Here is a 13,188-nt window from a genome sequence, read left to right on the forward strand (position 1 = left end):
AAAGCTGGAGAGGATTTCATGTAATCCATGGACACCAGTGAAGATCACAAATCATTGAAGAAAAAAGGTTCAGCGCACTGTCTAGTGGGTCTAGATGACCCAACTCCCAAAGTCAAAGTGCCTAGGATAGTACATGGGTTAAGCCGGATGCCCTTCCTGACCCAACCCTGTATTTTTTTCCAGGCTGGGGACCGGTACAGGGACACCTAGACTTGAGCCCCCTTGTGGCTACGTAGTCAGGCAGTAGCCTGAAGAGTATTGTCTAAGAATCCATACTGGATTACAGTTTTTCTCAGTCGCTTTAGTACAATTCTCAGATCAGAATGAAATTCCATAAACTATTTGTTCAATCTTCACATCATGATGTCACTTGTGCACATCATATAAGCAGTTTCTCACTTCTTTGAACAAGTTGCAATTGCTTTGGTACATCCATGCAAATGATTATGTACAATTCTCTGCTCTTTGCTAAATTATCAATTGTTTATGTCATGTTGATCAAAATGTATTATATAGTTCACTGTGCAATAGTCTTACCCCTCAAAACACCTAGTCATTAGTTCATCCTATAAGTCATTAACTGCAAAATGGTTGACCAAGTTGTCAGAATGTGACAAACATATTTCGCTGCATTGCAAGAGAGGATATTCGCTTTGATGTGGATGAGAATTTGTGGCCTAACATACAGGAACGACAAGAGGTGTAGGAAGACCACACCGATTCCCACTGCCTGTCCTGTTATACAGAATAGGGTCCTATCTTTTTTTTCCCTTTGTGTTACTGTTTGCAGTTGGTTTTTTGTATGTTGGTATGACATGGTCTGTCAACAAATTACAATATGAACAATAAAAGTGTAAATGTGAATCTTGTCCAGTCTCTTGCAATCAAAAAAAAAAAGGTGTAACTTACATTTTACAATAATTGTTATCATAACTTTAGCCATAGTTTACATCAGAACCTCCCTCTAAAGTACAGTTATATTGACAACATGACTAAGTAATTTGACTGTCTTGTTGGTAGACAATGACACAAGGACTTGACATTCTGATGGCACTGACATGTTCAATGACATAAAGACTTAGTTTTGAGAGATGAACTAAAGATTTTAAGCAAGTTACAGGCTTTTGCAAGAAATCCATAGTGTTTTGCTGTTTGTACAAATTGTTTTGAGAAATGCACACACGATTTTGCAAACTTCAATTCTGATCTGAGAATTGTACTAAAGCGACTGAGAAAAACTGTAAGTTCATTGCACCTGTTTCCCAGTTCGTTAGACTAGTTCATTAGACTACTTTCTATTGACTATTAGACTATATTATATAGTATATATCTTCTAAAGTCTTAAATATTTAGAACATTTTTGTGAATAAACTGTATTGCGCAAGTGTTCGAGGAAAAATAAACATCTATTTAATAAATAAAGAATAATACGGAACATGTACATGCACAGCAAAGCTGTGTCAGTTTAAAAAAAAAGTGCAAGTATAATTTCCAATGGAATCAGTCATCATTTGCGTTAGGTGATTATTTAATATTAACGTGTAGCTTTAGCGTGAACCTCTCAGACCAATCCCGCCTTTTCAGTGCTCCCACTCTGGTTTACATTATAACTGCTGGTATCCGCTGTTCCTCTCCCCTGCCCCCAAGCAATAACCATTAATTTCCCATCATAGTTTGTGTTAATTAAAAAAGCTACAGGTCTAATTGCCATTTAATGTAATGATGTTAGATTTCATGTTCATGTGTTCAGCTCCACCCATCACCAGCTCGTTACTCAGACTTGCTGGGTTTAATCAGATAGAGAAGGAAGACTTGTCTCTAATTATCTGCTCTGCTTCATCATTTAATCTGACTCAAATAGCCCTTCACATGAGCCCCAACTTCTAATATGTCTGTGCTGAAATAAGTGCTGATGATGAAACACAGAACACTCAAACCGTCCGAATAAGGCAACTGATAGTTTTCACTGTTATTTGAACCTGCAGCCACTGTTTCTATATTTTACACTTTCTAGTCTTTTCTGAGGAACAATCCTTTCATGAACGAAAAAGGAAAATGTCAGATATCATGTTAAAAAAGCATAGTTCAACATTTAACCTTTTTCAGCAGGTGATCAAATCTCCCAAAAGTTTATAATAAAATCCTTTTATATAGAAAATAAGTTTTACTGATGGTTGGATGTATCTTAAACTATAATTCAGATAAATAATGTTATGTTAAATGTTACAAAAACTCAATGCTTTGCCATGTTAAAAGAATTTTTGCAGTGGTACAAAAACTTATTATAAAAGCTTTGTGAAAAATTCTGTTTTTGAGGCCTATAAGAAGTGATGTGACAAAGAAGATTGTTATGTCTTTTCATTCTTTTATCTTAACTGAAAACTACTTCTGAAGTTTTTGCAACTATTTATGCTAAATAGTTGTCATTTCTATTGTTAAGCTTCTTTTGGAACTGTACTTTAAAGGTCATGTCATGGGAAAAAATTTCAACACATTTAAGAAAATGTTTTTGCTTAAAATTATATCTATAGATGAATATCGCTGCTCTGTAATGATTAACACCTCACAAGGACTTGTTTTTCTTTTCCTACCGGCAAACTCTGCTCTGTCCTGTATCAAGAGCACGGCCTTCTTCCTCTGAATTATCGGATGAAGTGCTTGTAGAACACACTTGCTTGTCCTTTAAAGGGGAAGAAAATCTGATTAAACAATTAGTGTCAATTAGCCCCGACCAAATCATTCCACAAACAATTGGTCTCTAGTGCCTGGCTTAATTACAGGCGACTTTCAGCTCCTTATCAGGAGCCATGTCGCACATGATTCATGTCCAACTCACGCTTGTCCCTCAAGCACCATCAATTATCCTCCAGTAAACACCAGGCAAAAAAAAAAAAAAAAGGAAAGAAAGAAAAAAGCAAACCACAGCTCTGGGACCCAGACCTGATTAGCATACCACTATGTATGCTTGACAGCTGCTCAGCAACTACAAGTGATGAGAGCAGGGATGTGATGAGACAGACAAAGAAGCTAAAAGGACAAGACGAGATGACGATCAAGCAAGAAAACATGGTTTGAGGTCAAATTTAAATTTTCTATTTTTTTTCTTACAAGGTGAATCTTAAAAAAATTGCGGTAATCACAATTTTTTTCTTCTTTTTTTTTAATCGTCTCATATAGATCCTTTTAATTGCACTATAGGAGATGGATAAAATGTGTCGTTTTGAATGTCAATCATGCAAAGCTATAGAAGTGTTGGCACAAATACATCGAAAAATTATCAAGTCAGAGACTACGACACACAGCAAACAATGTGCAAAAACGTGTGAAGGGGAGCGACAGCAGGCACGATGACATGTTAAATTACCTACGTGATGTATAGCTTAATGAACCCCTTGTGTTGATCACGCTCTACATTAATCAACAGCCATGAACAGATTCCCTTATTTTCTCAATGCTGCCCTGATAAACTGCAATTTCATTTAACCTTGGACAGCAACTTTAATAGCTTCCACAGAACAACTGTCAATACTTCCCTGAGTATACAGTGATTAAATTGCAAGGCGAGAAGTGTGTCCAAGCTTCCAGCTCATCCTGTGTCTCCCCCTTACTTCTCATTCCCCCCAACAACCCCCCCCCCCCCCCTTTTTTTACTTCAAATCACAATTTGTACTTTGAGTCTGGACCTGAATTGAAAGTCAAAACAGACTCTTTGATCAGCTGACTTACACTTTTGCATCTTATTTGAGAATCTGACAAATCACACTTCCGTCACTAACACATCATTATATTTTCACTTGTAATCTCCTTGTATTGACAACTTTGTTCTGTAAAGGAAGAATCCATCACTTTCCTTTGAACCAACCCCTAACCTCAATGGCCACTTTGTCTTTCACAAACACACCAAAAAAAAAAAATACTTTCCCCAAGTTCCTTGACAAAAACCTTATGCACATAAATGTGAGGAGGAAAGGTGTACGGTCTTCAATATTTCCATCACATTTAAGTGCCGTCTGGGAAGTTAGTTGCTGTCTGTGAGCTCATTGGACAGGATAAAACAAGAAAACAAGACAGTGACAGGCAGTGACCTGAGCCCTGTCATAATGATTTTCTGTGATATCCTCCACCCTTGTCAATTTAGCATAAATTACCAGCCATGAAAGGCCTACTGGCTGATTAAAACCAATTGTCTGGGTAGGGAAGGACAAGGCAACCTCTTTATTATATGATAAACTAACTTAATGGAAGCAGACAATCTCCCCTCTGGGAAATCGAGCTGACTCTTAATTTAAGTATTATGTTTTCTCTAAAGTATAGAGGTTTTTCTATCTTACAAAGATCGAAAAAAAAAACTCTGAAAAAAGTGATGGAGAAATGGAGTGAACCTGTAGAGATATAAAAAACACATTCTGATGAAGGTAAAACGAGTGTGTCTACGCTGTCAGCGCATCCTTACAGACACAATCAGTGCCAATCAGACAGCAGTCACTCCAAACACATGATGCAGCCATCTGTTTTAACAGATTTGTTTATCAAAAACAAAAGTCTGACATTTCATAATTACGATTGATCCAAAGACAAATTAGCACCTTCTGCAAACATTTTTCATTATGCTCGTCGGCAGAGATTCAAAGTCGTGTGTTAAGCACAAGAAAATCAGTGTTGTGTCTTTCAGTTTAATCTGCAAGCAGTGAGCAAAACAAGTTTGCCGTAATCTTGATGACATAACAGGAGAGCAAACATTTTCCTGCCCTGCAATGCTCGTTGGCTTCCTCCACCCACTCTTGAGTGGTGACAGGCGTGCACTCGCACTTCCATTATTATCCAACACAACAAGAATGCCTTCAGGAGGATAATTACTGAAACTTGAAGAGCCAGGGCTAATCCTAAGTACTTCACTTTGTATGACTGGCTTCCCCGCCTGTCTCTTAGATGGCCGCTCACACTGACAAAGTGTGATAAGGGCTGAGTAAGTCAGAGAGAAGGCCTAATAAACAGTAGATGCAGAAGTCAAGCCAAAATGTAGGGTACCAGTACTTGTTTTTGCCTGATGCGCTACAGGAACCAAAGAAACAGAAACTGGGTTGAAAAGTTTCTTTATATTACAATATCCATCCTAAGGAAAACTGTGAAGGGTAAAGAAAGTGGTGTCCAACAGGTTGGAAAGCAGAGCTATGAGTTTAACAATAAAGACATGACAGTTTCAGTCTTTGAGGTTCAATATGACTGACAGGTGTGGTGATGGGTCATTAGCAGCCTTTCTGACACCCATGTTTATTTTTTTGCTATGACCCATTGCAGAGCCTTCATTGTAACTTTAAGTATATTCTTACTTAGTATACAATTATCTTAGTGTGGGAGCAAAGTCAGGCTCATCCATCTCACCACTACCATTGTTTGTGTAAGTGGATGTGACAAGAAGAAAGTTTACCATTTCGAAAACTCTACTTTAAATCAAAGCATTCAAGCAGTTTCAGGATCAAACTTGTGCCACTTTATTTTCATCTGCAATGATTTGAATTTTGTCATGAGGTGGGGAGCGGCCCCTTGCTTTCTGCTGCTGTAGCCACACCAACCTTGAAAGGCTGGAGGAAGTTTTTCACCGGCTGCCCTCATTCATCCCGCGAGGAGGCAGAGGCTCCTGCTCTGCCACACAAAGCCAGGAACAGCTGGCTGATCGATACCTGACAAAGGATTGGGGGCTACAGCACTCAAAAGATTGTTAACTAGCCATTTTATTTGCCAGACATTTATATCATTGTTTATGGTTCGGTGCACCTCTTTAGTGAAGGCCGTGCTGCCCACCTGTGCTTGGAACAGAGTCAGGGCCTTTGTAGACACTTTCCATGACCTCATGGGTGAAGGGAAGAAGGATAGATAGATAGATAGATAGATAGATAGATAGATAGATAGATAGATAGATAGATAGATAGATAGATAGATAGATAGATAGATAGATAGATAGATAGATAGATAGATAGATAGATAGATAGATAGATAGATAGATAGATAGATAGATAGATAGATAGATAGATAGATAGATAGATAGATAGATAGATAGATAGATAGATAGATAGATAGATAGATAGATCAGATCAGACTGTAAGTGTGCATTCAATGTGTATGTTTGTGTAAATATGGCTGCTGTGGTGCAACCCTCACTCTGCCTGTAACACATGGCTTCACTGGTCCCTGCTCAGCCCCTGCAGGCTGGCAAAGACGGGACACCCACTCTGTGGCTCACCCAGGCAGAGAGAGGCTTCCTGCGCATCTTTTGTCACACCATTTGGGCGTTTGCGTCTGTGGCTGCCCTGCTCGTCTGGACCCACTTGGCAGCCACCGTGCAGACAGACATCTGTTCTTTGCTGCCTCCAGTTGAATAGAGAGAACAACAAACACAAGACCCTGCGCTCTGCTTTGCATGCTTTAGCACATTTACACTATCTATCTATCTATCTATCTATCTATCTATCTATCTATCTATCTATCTATCTATCTATCTATCTATCTATCTATCTATCTATCTATCTATCATGTGTAAAATTGCATTAGAGGTCAAAACTATTTCATATCAAATGTACAATGGTTACCTCTGGAGTTGCCAAATCTAACAGTTAAAGAAAAGAAAATGAAACGCCAGAGTTGTGCATGTGGAGTGCTTCCTCTTGCTTTTTCTGTGCAGAGTGCTCTGCAGCACGCAATATTGAACACACTTTGTTCATGCTCACCGGCCCAGAATAACTCGGTCATTATTGCAAAAGGGACAGGTTTTAAGTTTGATTTCCTGACGGTAATATAGCCCATGTGTGTAGAAGAAGAAAGCGCTCAATGGGGACATCTGTTCATCGCGGCTTACAGTTACAGCCGTGCGCTATAGAACCAACCCGCGCTTGTGAAACGCAACAGGCTGCAGGGGACTTTTTTTTTATCTAGAAAGCTCCATAGCCTGGAATAATTTGTAAAATCTGACGTTTTGTGCGCACGTATTTAACATCCTGCACTTCTGTGCCTCCAGCAGCTCCCTTTCCTGTGGTTATCGCTGACCTCTGACACGAGTCCTGTTAGTATGATGACTTGGTAATTTGTCATTAGAGGCCAGCGCGTCCCCCTGTAGCTGCACTCTTGCACCTTACATGTCTAAACCCTTCATGGAACCAAATATCCATCATTGATTATCACAGAAAATGTGGGGGAACAGGCCAACTGTTGCTGCAAAAAGAAAAAAAAAAACGTTTCACGCAGAAAACGTGTTTTTATCTGCACCCCTATCCTCTGTGCTGTAGTAAATGTGGGCTCGTGGGGTGGAAAGGGTTGGAGGAATTTTCCTAAATTATTCCAAACCGAATCGCCAGAGTTGCATTTAATCTGGCATGGCGCGCATCACGGCGGCAGCAGGAGATGCTGGGTTTCACTGTGCAGAGACCACAAAAACCTGGAGGGTCAGTCAGTGCGCCGCGGAGCCGTGGAGCACGGTATGTGTCCTTTTTATTACAACGATTTTTTTGGAAATAATGCTGATTATTCGGTGCTTGGTTCATATCAGAGATTACATTATTAGTATTGAGTTTAACAAAAAAAAATGGACGTGTAAAAAACAGTTCATTTATTTTTCCCAAAAAGTCAATAAATGAAGGCGGCTTTTTAAAATGTATTATTATCTGAAGCTTTTATTTATTTTTTTATTGACATGCTTACCAACTAAACCTTTATTCTGAAAAGCGTTTTGCTCGTGGAAAAATTGCGGAATGTCTTTCTATGTTTGTAAATGTTTCCAATTAAATAAATACACGCTGCAAAATTATTAATTAAGGCGCAAATAATTAGAATTGCATGTATAAAATTGATGCACCTGTTTCAGGGATGTTTAGCAACAGCAATCCTTTTATCTCTCTTTTTTCACCTCCTTCTTTTCCCTCCACCTCGAGGTAAAGCGGCGTAAATCCAAAAAGCTGTTGTCCAATCCCAGAAACACAAGAATTAATCAAATAGCCCATCTATCACGTCTGCAATAAAGGAAACGACACGAGTTAGGCAGATGATGTGATGAATAATCCCTGGTCGTTTTAATTAACTTTTCCCTGTCCTGTAATGACCAAGCTGGTCAACAGACCCGGTCAATAAGCATGTTAATATCAAACAAATAAAACTGTGGATGATTAAAAACCTCCCGCGTTATTAAATTTGAAATTCAAATGAAATTTATGCCTCCAGCGCAGAGCGCATGCTAATAGCTCCGCGAGAGTCCTGCAGGGTTCAAAGCGCGGTTTGCCACAGGTTCTCATTATGCAACATGCGCTTCCTCTATAGGTTTTAGTAAATGTCAGCGCACTAAGTGACGGACCATTTAATAAAACTGTTATCATTTGATTTTCAGACAGAAAAAATGCAACCACTCTCTATAATAAATAATTTCACTTAACCAATAATATTCACATTAACCCTCTAAAAATCCGCAATTTCTTTTCATCTGTTGTGGGGCCTAAATGTTCCAAAGTCAACTACATCGACCTCTCATCATCTTCTGCCGCAGTTTTAGACTAATATAGCCCATAATGAAACATGTCTCCCAGGAATGTGCCAGTTTTAATCAAACCCGCCAAAGGTAATTGGACACAATTACAGTCATGTGAAAGTTTGAGATGCAGCAATATACGTCCACACAGACGGAACAATGCAGCTATTGTGCTTGTGCGTAATGAAGTTTGTGTACATTTCCAAAACCAAATCAAGTAAATACAATACCATTACAAATCAGAGCATTTTTATTTAAAAGAAAAAAAGTTACATTTATAAAGACAAAGAGGAAAACGTAATAGTGAATAGTGACATAAAAAGGGGTCTCCCAAAACTTTTTTTCCCGTCGCTCGGACTTTTTTCAGAAGTTCACCTCAACTTTTACGCATTTTTGGAGGAAAAGAGCGCACGGAAATACTGCAATTTCAATACTTTCTTCTTAAAATGCAAAATATATTTAATCATACAAAATGAGTTATAAGTTTTGGACACATTTTTTGGTTATAAAATTACCTGTATCCCACACCATCAAGCACGTCAACATTTTTTATACATATAAAGAATGCCCCGTTCTGTAAAATTTCTATAAATGCCCCCCTCCCTTAACCCCACCAATCCCTCCTTCCCAATTCACTTTCATTTAACTTTACCTTCCTTCCGCTGTTTTTTATTGTGGAAGGGGGCGGCGGGGGGTGGAGGAGGGAGGAGAGCTGTCTGTGGCGCTCTATTGATGACCTCACGGTTGTATGTGGCGGTGCGGCGGGACGGGCCCGCTGATTGGTTGCCCGTGTCACAGCGGCACTTCAAAGCCGGAGAGGAGCCTACAATTGTGGAAGAATGGGCGGAACACATCATTGTATTGCACACCTCTAAAAAAACAGTGCTCTGATTCATAAATATAAAAAGATCCTCTGAGGAGGGCAGTGTTTTTGTGTGATGGCAACTTCACTTCTAGGGGTGAGTCGAAAGCACCTTTCTTACTGGTTTAATTAGTTTTTGTCATTGTCCCCCGGTGGGGGATTAAACTTACTGCGGGCGAAAAGTAGCAGCAAAGCCTGTGCATGGGTTAGTGCTCCGTGGACGCCCCAGAAGTGCCTGCTTTTAACACGCATGCTGTCTTTTATGCGCTTTTTTTAAAATTCAAATTTGATTTCAGTTTCCCTCGTCTGTGCGCTCAGCAGGTAAGAGGTGGAGTGAGTGCGCAAACTTGCAGAAATGTTTTCTACTCTGCAAAACGTAGACTAGAATGTGAGATTAGCCTGTTAAAGTTGCACATCGGAGAAGTCACTCACTGATTCTCTTGTCCCCCTCAGGAGGAGCCAAGGTTAGGATCGACTCCTTTAGCCATGTTAGCTGCAACATGCAACAAAATAGGGAGTCCGAGCCCCTCACCGTCCACAATTTCGGATAACTCATCGTCCTTTGGGAAAGGCTTCCATCCGTGGAAAAGAGCTGCTGCAAGCAGCTGCAGCCTCGGATCCGGTCTGTCCGGCTTCGGGGTGTCCCGGAATGGATCTGGCATCTCGGACTCTTTCGGCACCAACAGCTCCACCGGCTCCAGCGCCTTCTCCCTCACGTCGGGCACCTCGTCGAGTTCCCATTTCGGAAACGATTATTCTGTTTTCCAAGCCTCCGTTTCGAGCAACTCTCAAGAGTCCAACCACCAGCCGGTGTTCATCTCCAAGGTGCACACCTCGGTGGACAGTCTGCAGGGCATCTACCCGAGGATGAGCGTCGCGCATCCTTACGATTCCTGGTTCAAATCATCCCATGCCGGCATACCCGCAGGAGAGGTGGGCACCACCGGAGCCTCCGCGTGGTGGGATGTGGGAGCGGGTTGGATCGACGTCCAAAATCCGAACGGAGCAGCACTACAGACGTCCTTACATTCCGGTGGACTCCAGACCTCTTTACACTCTCCTCTTGGCGGATATAATTCTGACTACTCAAGTTTAAGTCACTCAGCGTTCAGTACAAACCCCTCTCCACACCTGTTGACAACCGGTCAGCACCTGATGGACGGTTTCAAACCGGTGTTATCCTCATATCCGGACACAAGCCCATCTCCGTTAACCGGAGCTGGGGGGACGATGCTCTCCGCAGGTCCTCCTGCATCTTTAGCGGGGTCTCCGAGGTCATCTGCCCGGCGTTACTCAGGTAGAGCGACCTGCGACTGTCCAAACTGCCAGGAGGCGGAGAGACTCGGGCCGGCGGGCGCCAGCCTTCGGAGAAAAGGGCTCCACAGCTGTCACATCCCCGGCTGTGGCAAAGTGTACGGAAAAACATCCCACCTGAAGGCTCACTTACGGTGGCACACCGGCGAGAGGCCCTTTGTGTGCAACTGGCTCTTCTGCGGGAAGAGATTCACGCGCTCCGACGAGCTGCAACGACATTTACGCACGCACACCGGGGAGAAGCGGTTCGCCTGTCCGGTGTGCAACAAGAGATTTATGCGCAGTGATCACCTGAGCAAACACGTTAAAACTCACAGCGCCGGGGGGTCCGCCGGCTCTGGCTCCGGGGGGAGCGGAGGGAAGAGGGGGAGTGATACCGACAGCGAACACAGCGCACCGGGAAGTCCTCCGTGCCATTCCCCCGACCTGTTGCACCCACCGGAATCAAACCAAGCAGTAGGCATGAACGGCCTCTAAGTGAAGCAAAAAAACTGTGCAGCATCAAAGTGATGAGATTAAATTGTCAGACGGGACGTAACATGCAGCTGACACACTTTAAATGCTTCCCCATTGGTGTTATTCAAAAGAAAACTTCGTTTCTTTGATTTATTTCCCCTCACTGGAGTGTTTCAGACTCAGCAGTCCGTTTCATGGCACATGAAACCTTCTTTTTGTTCCATCTGCCGCGTAAAAGTGAATTTAAGTTCTTGTGTGAGGCGCTGGAGCAAATCTAGCCTTTTTTGCAGCCTTTTCTTTACATGATGAAGATGCTTTACTCCTTATTTTCTCCTTATAGAAAATCATTGTAAAAAATTGCGTTGTGAACTATTGAGGCCTGCAAAAAGTTGCGCTACTGCTGTATTGTCCTAAAACCAAACACTGGCACTTTATTATCTAGCGAAAGGAAAGTCTTTTTTTGTTTTGTTACTGTTTTTATTTTTGTCATTATGGATGGACTTACCAGAAAACCAGTCTGGTGAGATGTGAGATGCACTGATTTTAATGTTATCTGTCGCATTTTAATCACAGAGGAGCAATTGTCCAGAAACACACACTTTCCAAATTTGCAGTTGTGCGCCGATTTCGCAAGTAGGCCAGTCAAAGATGACACTGTACTTTGCTGCAAATTGTGCTGTACATAAAGAAAAAGTAGGCTAGAGTAATTACAGTGTAAAGGCGAGCAATGTATTTGTGCAGGAGGCGAGTTTTGTATAGGTATTTCTAGTTGTATATGGACACTAGTAAATATTTGAAAATATACGGAAAATGTACTTGTATTTTTTTCCTTTGACATGTTATCAAATGTATTGTGGGGAGTTGTATTTAACCACGAATTTCTCTTGTATTTAGGGGGTCTGTATCATTAGGCGCACTTTGAATTTATTTGTAAGGTTTTTAAATCATTTACTGTTTGCCCACTCGTTTAATTTAAGCATGTTGTGAAGTGATTTTAATTTCACAATGATATTTTTTTGCCCCCTGAGAATGGCTTTTTATGTGAGCCACTCAATAAAATCTCTATGAATTCAGCAGCAGTTTGATCGACTTAGTTTGTTGGACTGTTTACACCATCGGGCCTGAAACTCTTAAATGTTCCTTTACAGTTTTTATACAAGACTTGTATCATTTTTTTTTTAATTGTGAAAATCCAAATACACGCATTAACTTTGGAAAGCTTCTAACTGATCTGTTAAGGAAAAGTTTCTGACAGAATTTATCTGATCAGTTTTAGAAAACGTAACAATGAATTTAACTTATGACTAAATCAAACAAACGCTTTGAAATAATTTTGTTTTAGGACAATTGAGTTCCATGTTTAATATAATTTATTCCCTTTAAAAAGGCAGTCTGTGCGGCCAAAATTATAGTGTATTTGAAAAAATACAAACTTTTTATTTTCCTTTTGAAAGGCAACCAAAAAAAAAGCTTTTCGCATTTTAATATTAAATTTTTTTATCAATGTTTTTTTGTCGGGTCCAAACGGGCATTGTTCATTTTCTTCTTTTTAATTCATGATTTTGAAGAATGTTTTGAATCCTAACTAAACTACACTTTTTATTACTACAGAACATTTTACCTTTGACTGTTTTTGAAATGTTTGCTTTGGGAAACGTTTGAAACAATCTGAGAATAAGGACTATTGGTAAATTTGTAGTTTAAAAGTCTGGAGGTTAAATGATGCAGCGCGCATCCTTTAGTGTTAGTTTTGTTATATTGGACAGAGGTTCAATGGAAATAAAAACGTGTAGAATCTTATTACCAAATCAAACGTTTAGGTCTTTTGAAATGTAACAACAAAACTTTAAAAATGTCGATCCTAATTATCCAAACTTCCGATTGTTGCGGCTGTTGTCATTTTTTAAATGCTTATTTTGTCATTTGTATTTTTTTTTTCTATAAAAAGTTTTCATGCATTAAACTAAGAAAAAAAAACGTTTCGTTTAGCAATCAATAAGGAAGAACCACCCAGTACACTTTATGTAACGACACTTGTTTTTCTCAG

The 13,188-nt window shown here is 40.3% G+C and overlaps 1 protein-coding gene across 3 annotated transcripts; it reads left to right on the forward strand.

Annotated features, from left to right (window-relative positions):
• The first annotated feature begins 6,805 nt into the window (after positions 1-6,805).
• Positions 6,806-12,214, forward strand: sp8b (sp8 transcription factor b). 3 transcript variants are annotated; one of them, XM_004078082.5, is made up of 2 exons: positions 6,806-7,469; positions 9,825-12,214. In XM_004078082.5, exons 1-2 carry the CDS (start codon positions 7,368-7,370, stop codon positions 11,160-11,162), a joined length of 1,440 nt encoding a protein of 479 aa, XP_004078130.1. In that variant the 5' UTR covers positions 6,806-7,367; the 3' UTR covers positions 11,163-12,214. The 3 variants fall into 3 exon arrangements, with proteins under 3 accessions (XP_004078130.1, XP_011483456.1, XP_011483457.1); XM_011485154.4 differs by lacking the exon at positions 6,806-7,469 and adding an exon at positions 9,315-9,468; XM_011485155.3 differs by lacking the exon at positions 6,806-7,469 and adding an exon at positions 9,343-9,692.
• Positions 12,215-13,188: the final 974 nt, after the last annotated feature.

The sequence above is a fragment of the Oryzias latipes genome, chromosome 16, assembly GCF_053564925.1.
Source record: "Oryzias latipes strain Hd-rR chromosome 16, Olatipes_Hd-rR_3.1".
Classification (NCBI taxonomy): Eukaryota; Metazoa; Chordata; class Actinopteri; order Beloniformes; family Adrianichthyidae; genus Oryzias; species Oryzias latipes.

Bases quoted from the DNA above. Each gene is read 5' to 3' on its own strand.
- sp8b (XM_004078082.5), top strand. From the start codon at position 7,368: ATGGCGCGCATCACGGCGGCAGCAGGAGATGCTGGGTTTCACTGTGCA. The intron at 7,470-9,824 runs GTATGTGTCCTT...TGTCCCCCTCAG, and splicing joins CCGCGGAGCCGTGGAGCACG to GAGGAGCCAAGGTTAGGATC.